The sequence below is a fragment of the Chelmon rostratus genome, chromosome 6, assembly GCF_017976325.1.
Source record: "Chelmon rostratus isolate fCheRos1 chromosome 6, fCheRos1.pri, whole genome shotgun sequence".
Classification (NCBI taxonomy): Eukaryota; Metazoa; Chordata; class Actinopteri; order Chaetodontiformes; family Chaetodontidae; genus Chelmon; species Chelmon rostratus.
Genome location: NC_055663.1, coordinates 5,339,105 through 5,352,010, shown reverse-complemented (window position 1 = coordinate 5,352,010; position 12,906 = coordinate 5,339,105). Strand labels below are relative to the sequence as shown.

Below are 12,906 nucleotides of genomic sequence, written 5' to 3'. Positions count from 1 at the left end.
TATAAACAATTTGTAATGATAATGATTGTTCATATGGTTCACATTATAATACAATTACATACTATCTGTGATATGCCAACACAACAGGAAATTCAAAACAACTGGACTTAATTGAGTCACAAATACAGCATCTGTTCATAAAGGAAATTCCAACACAGACTGCTGGGTATAATGCATGGAACGTGGACTGAATGGACCAGACAGCATTTTAAGTTACTATACTTACTGTAATACAAAGCTATGTTTAAAACCACTTGGTAGATGCAGTGTTTGAATAAAAGGTTACTATTTTACTTCTGGATTGCTGTATGTCCTATAATCCAACAGGAAAACCCCTCAAAATGCTGATTTATAAAATCAAATATAAAAAGATTACATTAGAGTTAGAAGCGTGCTGCTTTATATTTAAGAGGGAAAAGCCAACATGTGCTATTGCCTACAATCATACACACGCACAGCATGAGGCAGTAGATCTGAAAACAATTAACTGTGCTACTGCCACATCCGCATGTTAGTTGTCCAACCTGCCAACTCGCTGCTCTGTCTGCAGATTGTTCATGGAGGGAAAGAGTCTGACTCTGACTGTTGCACTGTAGGCACATGAAGTAAAAAAGCCACTCAGGAGAACAACATCAGTGGAAATGATTACAAGGAAGAAAACAGAACAACAAGGAGTGTTCAAATGAAATTTAGATACGTTCCAGATATCTGGACAGCATGTGAATCTCCCTGAACGCTGCTAGTAGCAATCGTGCAGTAAAGACACTGAAAACTATAAAACAGAGGCCGCGTGCTGACAGCAACACCTCCCCCTCTCCTACAAAATTCAGCTTAACTTTGCTGTTAATTCTGACACTCAAATTGTTTTTTTTTTATAGATAAATAAAGCCGTAATACAATAGGGTGATTCTAGATGTTTGCAAAGGGCAGAGTATTGTATCTGCTGTGTTTCACTGCACCTCTGCTGCAAGAGAAAATCTAATTCAACTATTTTTCCTCTGGAGTGACTCGGCATCCAGCTGCTTCGTGTTAAAACAAGCTCATGCGAGTTGACGAACAGGCTGCAGTGGCTGCTGCAGCACTGAAGTCTGTCTTATATGCGGTGGTGGAAAGCTGCGGTGGTGCTTGGACTTGTGACTGTTTGTAAATGAGTATTTATGTGTCCTGCTATTTTATATATTTACTCAACTATAGTTCAGAATACTTGAGTAAACCAGCTGTAGTTACTGGCTGAAGATTTTTACATTCAAAGCCTATGATGAGCTTCTAAAACAATAACCCAACAATACATAAAGTAGTTTAAATTAAATCCACCTTTAGCGAAAGTTTTACTTGGCATTTTGATGTTGTTGCTTTACTTGAAGCTAAATTAATTATAAGATAATACTATAATAAGATTGAGTTGATTTTTCGTGGGAAACATCTTGCCTACTTATACAAACATTAATTTAACAAAGTCCAGGCTTGGATGCCATGAACAATTTCGTTGGGAGTATTCAACGCTCAGAGGAATGAGCCTCCTGGAGCTCTTTAGAAAAGACCAACTTTCTCGACAGCTGACAGGTCCTATCAGAAAGAGCCGCAAACTTGCCGCAGATTCATAGGCTAGCAACAGCTTTGACACTGATTGACTGGCACACAGGCAGACAAATCAGTGTTTTTCATATCAGGTTAGGTAATAATGAGTGATACACCTCATGTAACCGCTGAAAACAAGTATATTGTATTTATTTCAATTGTGTGGAAATCTGGGACAACACGGTAGTAAAAGTTGAAAATCGGGATATTTTAGCACATTCTTTTCAGGACTGGGGACACCCATCTTGAAACCAGGACGATCCCGGACGTACCGGGATCTGATCGACTGCTGATCATGTGGAAATTCAACCGCAGCTAATGCTAGACTACTTGTTTCTGTTACGCTTCCTCCAGCCTACTAGTGCTGTGACAAATGTCAACCCTGCTGCAGTAGAGATACATACACCCCGTTGAAAAGTGGCCTTGAAAGTGAAAGCCACTGTGTCAGATATACTTCATCTACAGTCGGTGACAGCAGGCCAGAGTAAAACCTTCTCTACTAGATAATGTACACTCTGGTTTACAGTGAAACCCTGTCGATCCCTTCAGAGCACTGAGGGAAGGAGAGAGAGCCAGAGAGGGAGAGAGAGCGAGAGCATTTATAACTTCCTGGGGATTCACTGGAGACACACACACACACACACTCTCTCTCACACACACACACACACACACACCACAGAGGGTTGATTTCAGCATAGAGAAATGTGCTGACCTGCACTAAGCAGGAGCCAAGGGCAACAAAACACTAAATACAAACGCTCCTCTCTGAGCTGGGTACTTTCCCTTCACTGCTCACACATGTTTGAACAGTGTGCCTGCCTGCTTCTGTGCGAGCTGAGAGTGTGTGTTTACGTCTTTGTGAACGAGAAGAACAAAATATCCGGCCTCTCGCCTCTTCAGCTTTCTTTTCACGTCTCACTTTATCTTGCTCACATTGGAGGAGTGGCGGTTTCTTTTACTCCAAATTTCTCCAAGTCCTGATTCACGTCTAAATAATCCCTCTTTGGCGCTCTGCAGGATGATCCCACATGTTACTGTAACAGAGGGTTAATGAACCACTCAGTTCCTGCATCAGTGGGAAATCCCCTCCCCTCCCTCTCCCCTCCCTCTCCCTGTGATCTCCACCTTTCCTTACAACACAGCCAGGCGAAGGGTCCACATTCGGTTGTAAACAACCCCAGTCTTTTTCTTCCTGTCCTCTTTTATCATCAATATTTGGACATTTATGGTTGACCACTGATTGTGTTGTTAGAGAATGGTTTTAGTTTTACAAGACAAGTAGTTTCTTCCCATTTCAAAGCATTTATCACATGACAGGGTCGGCCTGCTACCATTGTACACCCGCCCCCGGACGATTACGACTTTCATACACCTGTTCATACACACAAATATAGCTCACGTCTTATGAGGCTTCATGTATAAAGTGTGTGTTTTATGTATGACTTAGCAAACCAAAGCAAACTGAGCTGTGATCAGTTACACATTCCTGGACTTATCTTAGTTTTCCTCATCATAAAGTAGCAATATGTTCAGCATGTCGTATGTGAAGCCTGCATTTCCTGTTTGTTTCTATAATTGTTTGTTTCTATAATTAAACATCTGTTCAGTCTGGACCAAAATACTGCGCAGATGCACAAAGCAAATATCAAAGTCAGGAAAACGCCTAAACTGCTTCCTCTGGTCGTTGTGCCCCCATGAAGATAGGGCCCATAGCGTGCATACCCGAGGTCCAATACACGGTCAGTAATTAACAGAAACAGAAGTACTACACCAGCCACAAATCCAAGTTTCACTTGCAGAAAGCTTTCAGTTTGTACAAAGATCTAATGGATGTACAGTTTTAAACAATGGATGAGGAATACAAACATGTGGATACTACACTTTTGTATGCATTAAAAGCTAACTGAAGACACAGAGTACATCTCAAGTCTCCATCCTGCATCCACATTTCCCTCACATGTGTCTTTTCCTTGCGTCTTAGAGCCTCCCACTGAGGATGCATGGAGAGACACGAGGAGACCATGCGAGGAGAGAAGAAACGAGGAAATGTGTCTTCAGAGCAGTGAGCCTCCCTTTCTTCTGAAGCATCGTCTGTTTCTGATGAGCAGCAGCTGATCACAGCTGGGTCAGCTGTCAGTCGGCTTTAACAGCTGTAGAGACTTTTGATGAGTCTGCACACATGTGCACTGTGCTAATACTAATAAAGGCACACAGTTACCAGAGCCAGAGCAGCAGCGTTGTCTCTCCGTAGCCTGTTACCTGTTCAACAAACGACAAAGTGATGTAAAAAGTGGCTCTTGCCGACTGAAGGACTCTCCTCCCTCTGACTTCAATTGTAACCATAATAAAAGTTAATGGGGGAAATAACAGATCATGAAAATAAAAATCTTTCTAATAAATGAAGAAAACTGTTTGTGGTGCTTTTGTTGCTCAGACAGAGATTTATAACTAGATGGTGAATATGAAAAAAAATATATATATAAAACTTGGGAGTGACACATCTCTGTCTTCACTCTGGTATGAAGCTTCAGTGATGTTGTATCAGATCAGTCCGAACAACTGCAGCGTCTAATCAATAACTGATATCAAACAAGGGGGTGTGTCAGCTGCTAAAAGACTTCTATGAAGGCTGCTCTCCTGTATCCTGGCTCATGCCTCCTCAGAGATCCCTCCTCATAAGAGCTTTGACACGGCTTCGAGGTGCCGGACAAGAACGACTTTCAGTTCAAGCGGAGATCGAGTATCAAATAAGAGACTTGGGATGTGCCCATAAACTGCCTTTCAGCCAGTTAACCCAAACAACGTTAAATTGATAACATCGCATAAAAGTACCAGAACCGCAGGCGACCCATGAATCAAATAGTGTTCACGAACACTAACACAGCCCACTGAACTGCGGCCGTGTTGCTCCCTACCTTGTGCCAGCAGGTGCAGTGTGTGTGGCAGGGCTGGCAGGCAGACAGAGGCAGGTAGGCGGCGCTGGCATCGGGCAGGGAGCAGGCAGCTGGAGACAGCGAGGCCAGAGGCAGAGACACAGTCTGATGGTGATAGTGGTGGTGCGGCTGAGCGTAACAGGCGGCGGCTCGATCCCCGCCGGGGCCTCCTGCTTGAGCCTCTCCTCCTCCTCCTCCACTGCTCACCTACAACAACCAATATGCTCAGTAAGATGCCACAATCAGAAACACAGATACAGTAAGGTGGGGCAGTTGTGTCATCTCTTTTTCCTGCTTATCTCCCGTCTTTTTTATCACAGGAGACAAAGCGGTCTTGTGCAGCTTAGTGACGAGTGACGGGATCGTGGATTTCAAAGGTTGCCACTTAATCTTAAAAGAATTGAAACAATGAAATGATGATGTAGCCTGTTCTGTATCATTAGAAGAGGGAGCAAAGATCAAGCAAAAGCTCCAGAAAACATATCTGAAAATCGACTCACCTGGAAAGAGCAAAGACGAAACTTGCTTTAAATGTGCTCAATAAATACGTTGAATTGACTTGATGTAATGATGATGTCACCATCATTCGCAGCATCATCACATTAACTTCACATCACCGCTGAAGAGTCTGAAAATATCCATGGTAATAACAACGTTTACAGCGGGGGGGTCTATAAGGGCCCAGACAGATGTCATCTGTAATAGAAGTTTTGGGACTTCTGAAACATGTTATCAGTTGAAAACCATGTCCCAAGCAATTTTCATAGAATTAGGGAATGGTGTGAAGTATCAAAGTGGCTAATGGATGTTAAGTATGTCTTTGAGCTGTTAAATGGGACCAAGGGTCTCCAAGACAAATGAAAGATGAGAGTTAAATGTCAGACATGAAGTACGTAGTGGATGTAACCTGTTTGTTCTGGTTGTTTCTGAGCTGATATATTCCGATGACAAATTAAAAGCTGCAGCTGTGGGAGCCGTCAAATTATAGCTGGTGACATATGGCATGCCAAAAATGCAATTTATCAGAGAAGCCATCACGATTAATCAGGCGATGAAAGACGCTTGGCTTAAAAAGACATCAATTATTCTTTTAGCTAAGTCAACAAGCGAGGATATCATTGTGATCCAACCTCAACTGTGGTCAGTGTCGTAAGCTTTCACCTTCGAGCGTGTCTTTTACTTTGTTCACCACTGAATAACACATGACTGAGGCAGCCTGTCATTGACTGTGTCTCACCTGTAATTTTGGCGTATAGGCAACATGTCAGCGTGCTGTACTTATCAGTAACACATGGTTTATTTCACCTGCTGTGATGACTTTTCCTTTCCTCTGAGCAGGTGAAAAACTCACCTGTGGCCCGGGGGCCTGATGGATGGCCTGACGCCGTGATAACTCAGAGCACATCGCAGCGGTTAATAACGCCCAGTGCCCTGGATTTATGGGATTCTTTTATTCTGAAGGAGGCACCTTGTCAGGGAGTAGTGAATTTATAGCAGAGTAACAGCCTGAACCGTGCAGTCTCACCGGCCTCACGAGCGCTTTCATGTCACTTTTTGTCCAGACGGTGGTTTACCACATGCTCTCAGTCATCCACTGAGTCCAAATTTCACCTATTATTGTTTTTGTTTGATACCATTCACACTCATGAGACTCTACCGGAGCAGCTCTCACTTCCTCTGATGGACAACCCACATGAGAACACACTTCACTACATTACACTTTTATCACCTGATACACTCTGAGTCTATGTGCTTACAGTTTAGACAATTTAAGTCAAATGAAATGGCATTTACGGGAAAAACACTGACTGTGTCAGCTCATCTACCTGTTGAGAAAGTGGCATCAGAAAGAAGAAATTAGAAATCAAGGTAAGGTGCTAAGATATTTACTGTGCCTTAGGACTTAATAAGAACTAACATGTTTTTTTTTAAAGTTTCATGATCTAGCCATCTACGTATTTTCTCCCCATCGCTCTACTACTATTAAAAAAGTGATTTCACTGGAGAACGTAATTCAAAAGTGGTAAATTATTTCTCACACAAGCACATTTCACTTGGAAAAATGTGTCTTTGTTACAGAATGGGGCTTAAATTATCTTTATATGGTATCTATATGGTATATGGTGCATGTGGCAGCTGGGCCCCAGCTGCTCACTCCTGGACGCCCTGTGCGGGTCAGCTGTGAGCTCCTCCTGGCTCTCAGCTTCGAGCATCCCTCTCACCTGCAGGATGTCCTGGATCTGGCCGAGCTGCTGCCTCAGCACCTGCTTCTGGTGGAAGCTGAAGGCCGGGTGGTGAGAGGCCATGGTGAACAGCAGGAGAAACTGCTCCTCCGTCCTCCCGTCGTTCAGCGCCAGGCCGTAGTTATTGATCACCGAGTCTATGTGCGTCAGGGTCCGGTACAGGACCCCCGCCGCCTCCCTGTTGTCCGAGCCGAGCAGGGCGAGGGACACCAGCAGTTTGCTGCGCACCACCTCGTCCGTGATGTTGGTGAGGCCCGATAGGTCGGCGGGGTTATTGGCTTTGATCTCCGCATCCCGGAGGGAGTGGTAGTCCTTGCGGGCCAAGTCCTCCAGGCAGGAACCGAGGAAGCGAAGCTCGATGGGAACGCAGAGGTCCAGAAGGCCGCACAGGAACTCGGCTCTCTGGGCTGAGGTGAGGGAGGAGAACCAGCGGTACACCCCCTCCCTTTGGACACAGCTCCGGCTCTCCACCATCTTGACACATCCACTCAAACTGAACTTGAACTGTTGCTGTTTGAACAATACAACCGGAGGAACTGTTTAGGACAGCAACTGGAACTAAAACGTCAGACTTTCAACTGAGAGTAAACTTCACAACAAAGGGAGCGCGTGTGTATGTATACGTGCGTAACAGGCGCGCGTGAGCAGCTCTGCTCTGGAGTGGCCATAAAATCACAGCTAATTAGTCAACTCGAGCTGAAGCCAGTGACTGGCGCTGTGTGCGCCTCCACACGGTCGGTGTGTGAGGCCACGGCAGCGAAATGAAAGACACGTTTCCTTCGTCGGCGGAGCAGCGGCGCTTCCCAACCGTAATCTCACCAAGTCGCCTCATATGAAGCCAGCGCGGTCCTGTCTGTGCTCAGCACGCAGCATGGCAGCTGGGAGTCCCACCGCTGCGTCCCTCCCCGCCGGTCGGACCGCAGCACCCACACGGCACAGACACGGCTCTTGCAGAATGGCAGAGAGGATCAAAACACAGCACCCCATTCAAAGGGACGCGCAAGCATGCAGAGACTTTCCGATCCGAGCCGCCCCGCTCTCCTGTCCCGCACGGCACCCGAAGCCTTCCCGAAGAGCTGCTCCTCCGTCCGCATGGCTTTCAGCAACTTCTGCGAGGAGCCGTCGGCTGAAGCCCAGCGACCAAGTCCCAACCGGTAGCAAGACTGTGCTGGGGCTGAAGTTTGAGAACAAAACTAGTGCGGCCTGAGGCTGCTGCCGCTGGAAATAACATCATAACATTTCCGAGACATTACCTCATCGAACACCGCCGTGGAAAAAAAACACACACACAGAAACTAGAGGTTATTCGGTGTCCGTGAATGCAACTTTTAGTAGTACGCTTCCTGCATTCTGCCATGAGTCTTGAAATCCAGAAAAACACTGCAAAAAACAGCTGTGTATAACATTATCCCAACTTTGGCAGCACGACCAACCCATCATATAGAAAGGTCTCCTCTGATTGGCTGCAAGCCTCGTCTGTATTCGAGACCTCTCTCGTGATTGGTTCAGCGCGATATCCGCTGCGCTGCTATAGCACATCTTTTTCTCATGCGCTCATACATATCTCCGCATAGCTACTGGAGCTTTAAAGTCCCAGATACACGTTCAGATATATCATCTATTTAGTATCACAGTCTCTCCATAAAGACAGCTCATAAAGACAGCTGGTCTGTGTATCCCCTATGACGAATGTGGGTTTGATAGCGTTACATTTAGAATTTTAGAAGTCAGCGACGGCCCTTCAGCTAAAGAAAAGTCATCCTTACTGCCAGGACTGTCACCACTGACTATTACAAACACAAGCACATTGAGATATAGAAATATTTAGGACTACTGTTATCACCAGATTTCAGAATGTCATTAGAATAGTCACATACAAAATCCCAGTGATGCGTAGCAGAGGGTAATATTAGCCAGTAAAATCTTTGCAAGGGATGAAGAATGTAGTCGAGTAATTCCATGTCAGTCCGGCTGGTGGTTCACTAACCCCACGGTATATATTAACATACTAAATTAATGTATTAATTAATTAAATTAATTTATTAAGTATCTTTACAGTTGACTCCTCAGTGTCCTGCAGTGAAGCTCCTTGATTCTACCATTTTGTAGTTCACATCTATGACCGGTAGATGGCGGCAGATGTCCATATTGAAACCTGATGCACTTGCTGATGGACATGGTGTTGCATCCATCATGACACCTGACCATGCCTCGTCGTCACAGATGATTAAAAACATCACATAGTAAAAATGATTTTAAAATGTTGATTGAAAACAGCTTCACTCGACCTAACATGTATTAACTCTTGTTTTCCCCCACCCTCCCCTTCTGTGTTTTTCCTCTCCGGTTCCTCCTCTCCTCCATCAATACAGCCTCCCTCCATCCTCCCTCTCATTGAGAACACTGGTCTCTAGAGGTAAACCCCGCCCTCAGACGCAGGCCCCGCCCCTCCGCTGACGGAGGAAAATTCAGTTAAGGTTGCTATAGTAACCGTACCCCTCCCTCTCACCCAGGCCTGTACCACTCCCTCTCTGCATCAGGAATAACACACACAATGGCACACACGAAAAGTATGAGAACACAACACAGCAACACAAAGGAGGCAGACTAAAAACACAAGAGTCAGGAGTCATTTTCTTTCAAACACTTTCATTATTTTCTCCACATAACTCAAAAACAAAACAGAGTAATTCCCAGAAACCGAAAGAAAGAAAGAAAGAAAGAAAGAAAGAAAGAGAGTTAAACTAGAGAGAGTGAGAGAGAGAGAGAGAGAGAGAGAGAGAGAGAGAGAGAGAGAGAGCTTGGCATGCTGTAGCATGCTGCGGACTAACAGGGTGGCGCAGGGCATCGTCACCAGGCTGATGGCATACAGCAGAGCTTCAGTCTGGGACCCAAATGAAATGAAAATATACTGTTCTGCCTCTCGGGGTGCAGGCACATTAGACTGTACTCTTGTAATAATGTGGGGAAACACCAGAAATGAGCCTACAGCCAAGTTTGAGTTCCAGTCCTTATTTGAGAGACGCCGTCGGACAGAAAAACAACAGCGAGTCTCCCTGCCCCCTGGAGGTTGTTACCGATGGCAACAGGCTCAGCCACCCCATCCCATCATGTGGAAGAAGGAGGACACACACACACACACACACACACACACACACACACTGTGTCTTCACTGGATTATAAAAATAGACAAACTGTGTGAATTGTGGTTTATGTGAACTACAACAGACTTGCATCATTTCACCGAAATCCTTTCAAGCAGCTGGTTGTTGTCAGGCTGCTTGGAGTATCACTTAGCTCCACATAGAGACTTCAGTTGGTCTCATTCGACCCAGAAAAGATCAATAAAAGTCCATAAAAGACATTTGGACTCTGCTGTTTTATCTCAGCTTTATGATCAATGCCAAATAGGCTTCTCTCCAGACACTGCTCCAATCAAAACTTAACATGTTGCATGTGCTTCTGAAGCTTCTTTCACTTTCAGATTCAGCGCACAACTAAGATATTACAGTACATATGCATGCATTGTTGTACTTTTATCAATTTGCGCTACAAAAGCAAGGCAAGTGGCGACTAGTATTTTTTTCAGACATCTTGCAAGTATAGTATAAAAGATGTAGTCGTTGTCTTCAGGTTAAGTTTTGAGAGAAGCAGCGGGAAAGACTGATTTCTCAACACGATATTGTCTTTAAAACCATATTTCAAGTGATGCACATACAGGCTTTGCTTCAGTGAATGCAGCATTGCCTCTAAATACCTCTGCTAGTGGTACAGTAGGCGCAGGGCTTTGCCAAGGACGGTCTGTCTTGAACTACCACCAACTCAGAGGAAGCTCCATCCTCTGACTGGTGTGTGTGGAGGTGGGAGAGAGTAGGAGGAAGAGATAGATGGAGCACAGCTGTCAGCTGATGCTAGTAGGCTAGATGTGGATGAGCAGTGACTGTGTCCTCATGAGATGCTCTGGTAAAGTTCATGAACAGCGTGAAAGGCCAGTGAGCTACTTGGAGACCACACACACACACACACGCATACATACATACACACCCATTGCTTGATACAGCTTGATACGCGCTCACAAAAACCCATTTACACACATGCACACTGCAAACATACTGTATATACAGCATGCACACATTTGTTCACACACACACACACACATTACCACTCCCAGCATGAGATGAAGAATGAGAATCAGAGTGGGGATGAACAAATGAGAGGGATGGGGTAAAAGCAATGAGTGTGCGTGTGTGTGTGGACAGGGAGCCATAAAGGCCTCACACACTCGCCAGAGACTCACATCACACACACACACCTTGAACCATCAGTAACAACACCTGGGCAGGCAGAGGAACCAAAAGGCAGGAGTTATATAAAGAGGGGTGGAGGGTTACAAAATAAAGAATATATCCATCAACATATTGTACATGAGAGAAAATGTTAATAAATAAATTATAAGTTACAAATCTGTTGAAAACTATGATTTGAAGATGAAAAAGTCTGTCTCATCAGTCCTGTCTGCAGACAGTGGAAGCAGACATGTTGCTGTAGTGCCAGCTGGAGCTCTCATGGCCTGGAGATCAGACCGGCTCAGCCCATTTGAGTCTATATGTGAACTACTGAAGTTCACTTAAGTCCAGGTTCTGGACTATATTTTCTCCGTGTAGTCCAGTTACCTGGACCGCTTTAACCCTCTCTCGTCCACTTCTTTGGGCTTATGCACTTCAGCATCTCTTTCAGAAAGACTGGACCAAGCTTAGCTGTGGTTAGCCGGGATAGCCACCTTTAGCCCAAACGATGGCGGAGCCCTCCTTGGTCCTAGTCTTCCCTCAGCCAGTTGCAGTCCTCTCGCCAGGAACAAGAAGGAGCAGCAGATTCATCGTAATACTCATATGAATTTATAGTTGTTGTAGCATAGATAGGCTGACTCTGAAAGCGGTGCTGTCTTTAAATAAAAAAGTGGATAAACAAAATAGCCACTCCAATGTTGAGCAGAATCACCATGACAACGAGGATAGAGCTGTAGGCCTGCGTGGGAGAGGGAGAGAGAAGGAGAGAAAAGGGGAGAGTGTTAATAATAAGGACACACACAAAAAAAACTTGCTAATACATACATATGTACACACAGTAATATTCATCCCTTTACCGTTTTAACCAAATCAATGCACAACAGCCGAGACCAAGTATTACCGCAGCTGGTCATTAATATGTCAATATATGCATTTCTAGAGGACGCATGCAGTGTGGAGCAGAAGCCTCCAACCATCCAGTGGTTACGTGTAGGTGGTAAAGTGCTGTGCTTTAATACAATTCAAAGGACCAAATCACTATTTTCAGCATAAAGGTAATGACTCTAATCCTCTGTTTTATCAACGTATTCCTGTGGAATTGTTCTGAAAATTGTTGAGTAAAGGATTTTAATGTTTTAATGTTGTTGAAATAATTTCACACTTTTAGCGTCACAATCATCGGACCTTGAATAACTGCATCCACATCAATCATCCCTCTGCTGTCAGGTGAATTCTGGTAACTGTCACTTCAGCTGGAGCGGGCTCTTTTACTGGGTCAGAAAATCCCACAGCCCTGGGGTTGATAAAGCCTCTTCAAAGAATTACAAATGAACTCAAACACATGGGTGTCAAGTTAGATACAACGCTCTCACATTCTGAAGATGCTGACAGCAGTAACATTCTCCCGGATTGAATAAACGTTGATACTGGTTTTAGCGCTCCAGTATGATGCCAAAACTGATGAATTCGGAGCTTGTTATGAGATAATTTCAGCCACAGTGGTTGATGTTCTCTTCAGATATGAGGAGAAAACCCACCTCTTTTTGTCAGTATTGGGAATACTCTCAAATCAGCCTAAGATACCAGTCCATATCTGGTCTGTATTTCTGTAGCAGCAGTGTTTAAATAAGTGAGCAAAACATTACTTCTATAGTATTTTTCAAAACAAGGGTTAAAAAGTGCTTTACAGTTACAAAAATGATAACAAAAAACATCTGGATGAATAATTGGGTCATAGACAAGCAAAAACTGTTGCTTGTAAAATAATAAGAACAAATCAGGGAAAGCGGTCATCACCTGAGAGGCCCAGTGAACCTGTATGGGATCAGCTAATCACTGTTAATAGGATGGAGCCAAATTGTGCAA

The 12,906-nt window shown here is 44.5% G+C and overlaps 2 protein-coding genes across 2 annotated transcripts in view; both read right to left on the bottom strand.

The window, feature by feature from the left end:
• Nucleotides 1-8,108, bottom strand: part of zcchc14 (zinc finger, CCHC domain containing 14) — a 34,036-nt gene extending 25,928 nt beyond the window's left edge. The window contains exons 1-2 of the mRNA XM_041939844.1: nucleotides 6,734-8,108; nucleotides 4,494-4,718 (exon numbers count right to left, since the gene is read on the bottom strand). Coding sequence (XP_041795778.1) covers nucleotides 4,494-4,718; nucleotides 6,734-7,228 — 720 coding nt within the window. The 5' untranslated portion in view covers nucleotides 7,229-8,108. The remainder of the gene's footprint in view (nucleotides 1-4,493; nucleotides 4,719-6,733) is intronic.
• Nucleotides 8,109-11,688: 3,580 nt separating this feature from the next.
• Nucleotides 11,689-12,906, bottom strand: part of jph3b (junctophilin 3b) — a 43,781-nt gene continuing 42,563 nt past the window's right edge. Inside the window, exon 6 of the mRNA XM_041939279.1 lies at nucleotides 11,689-11,779. Coding sequence (XP_041795213.1) covers nucleotides 11,699-11,779 — 81 coding nt within the window. The 3' untranslated portion in view covers nucleotides 11,689-11,698. The remainder of the gene's footprint in view (nucleotides 11,780-12,906) is intronic.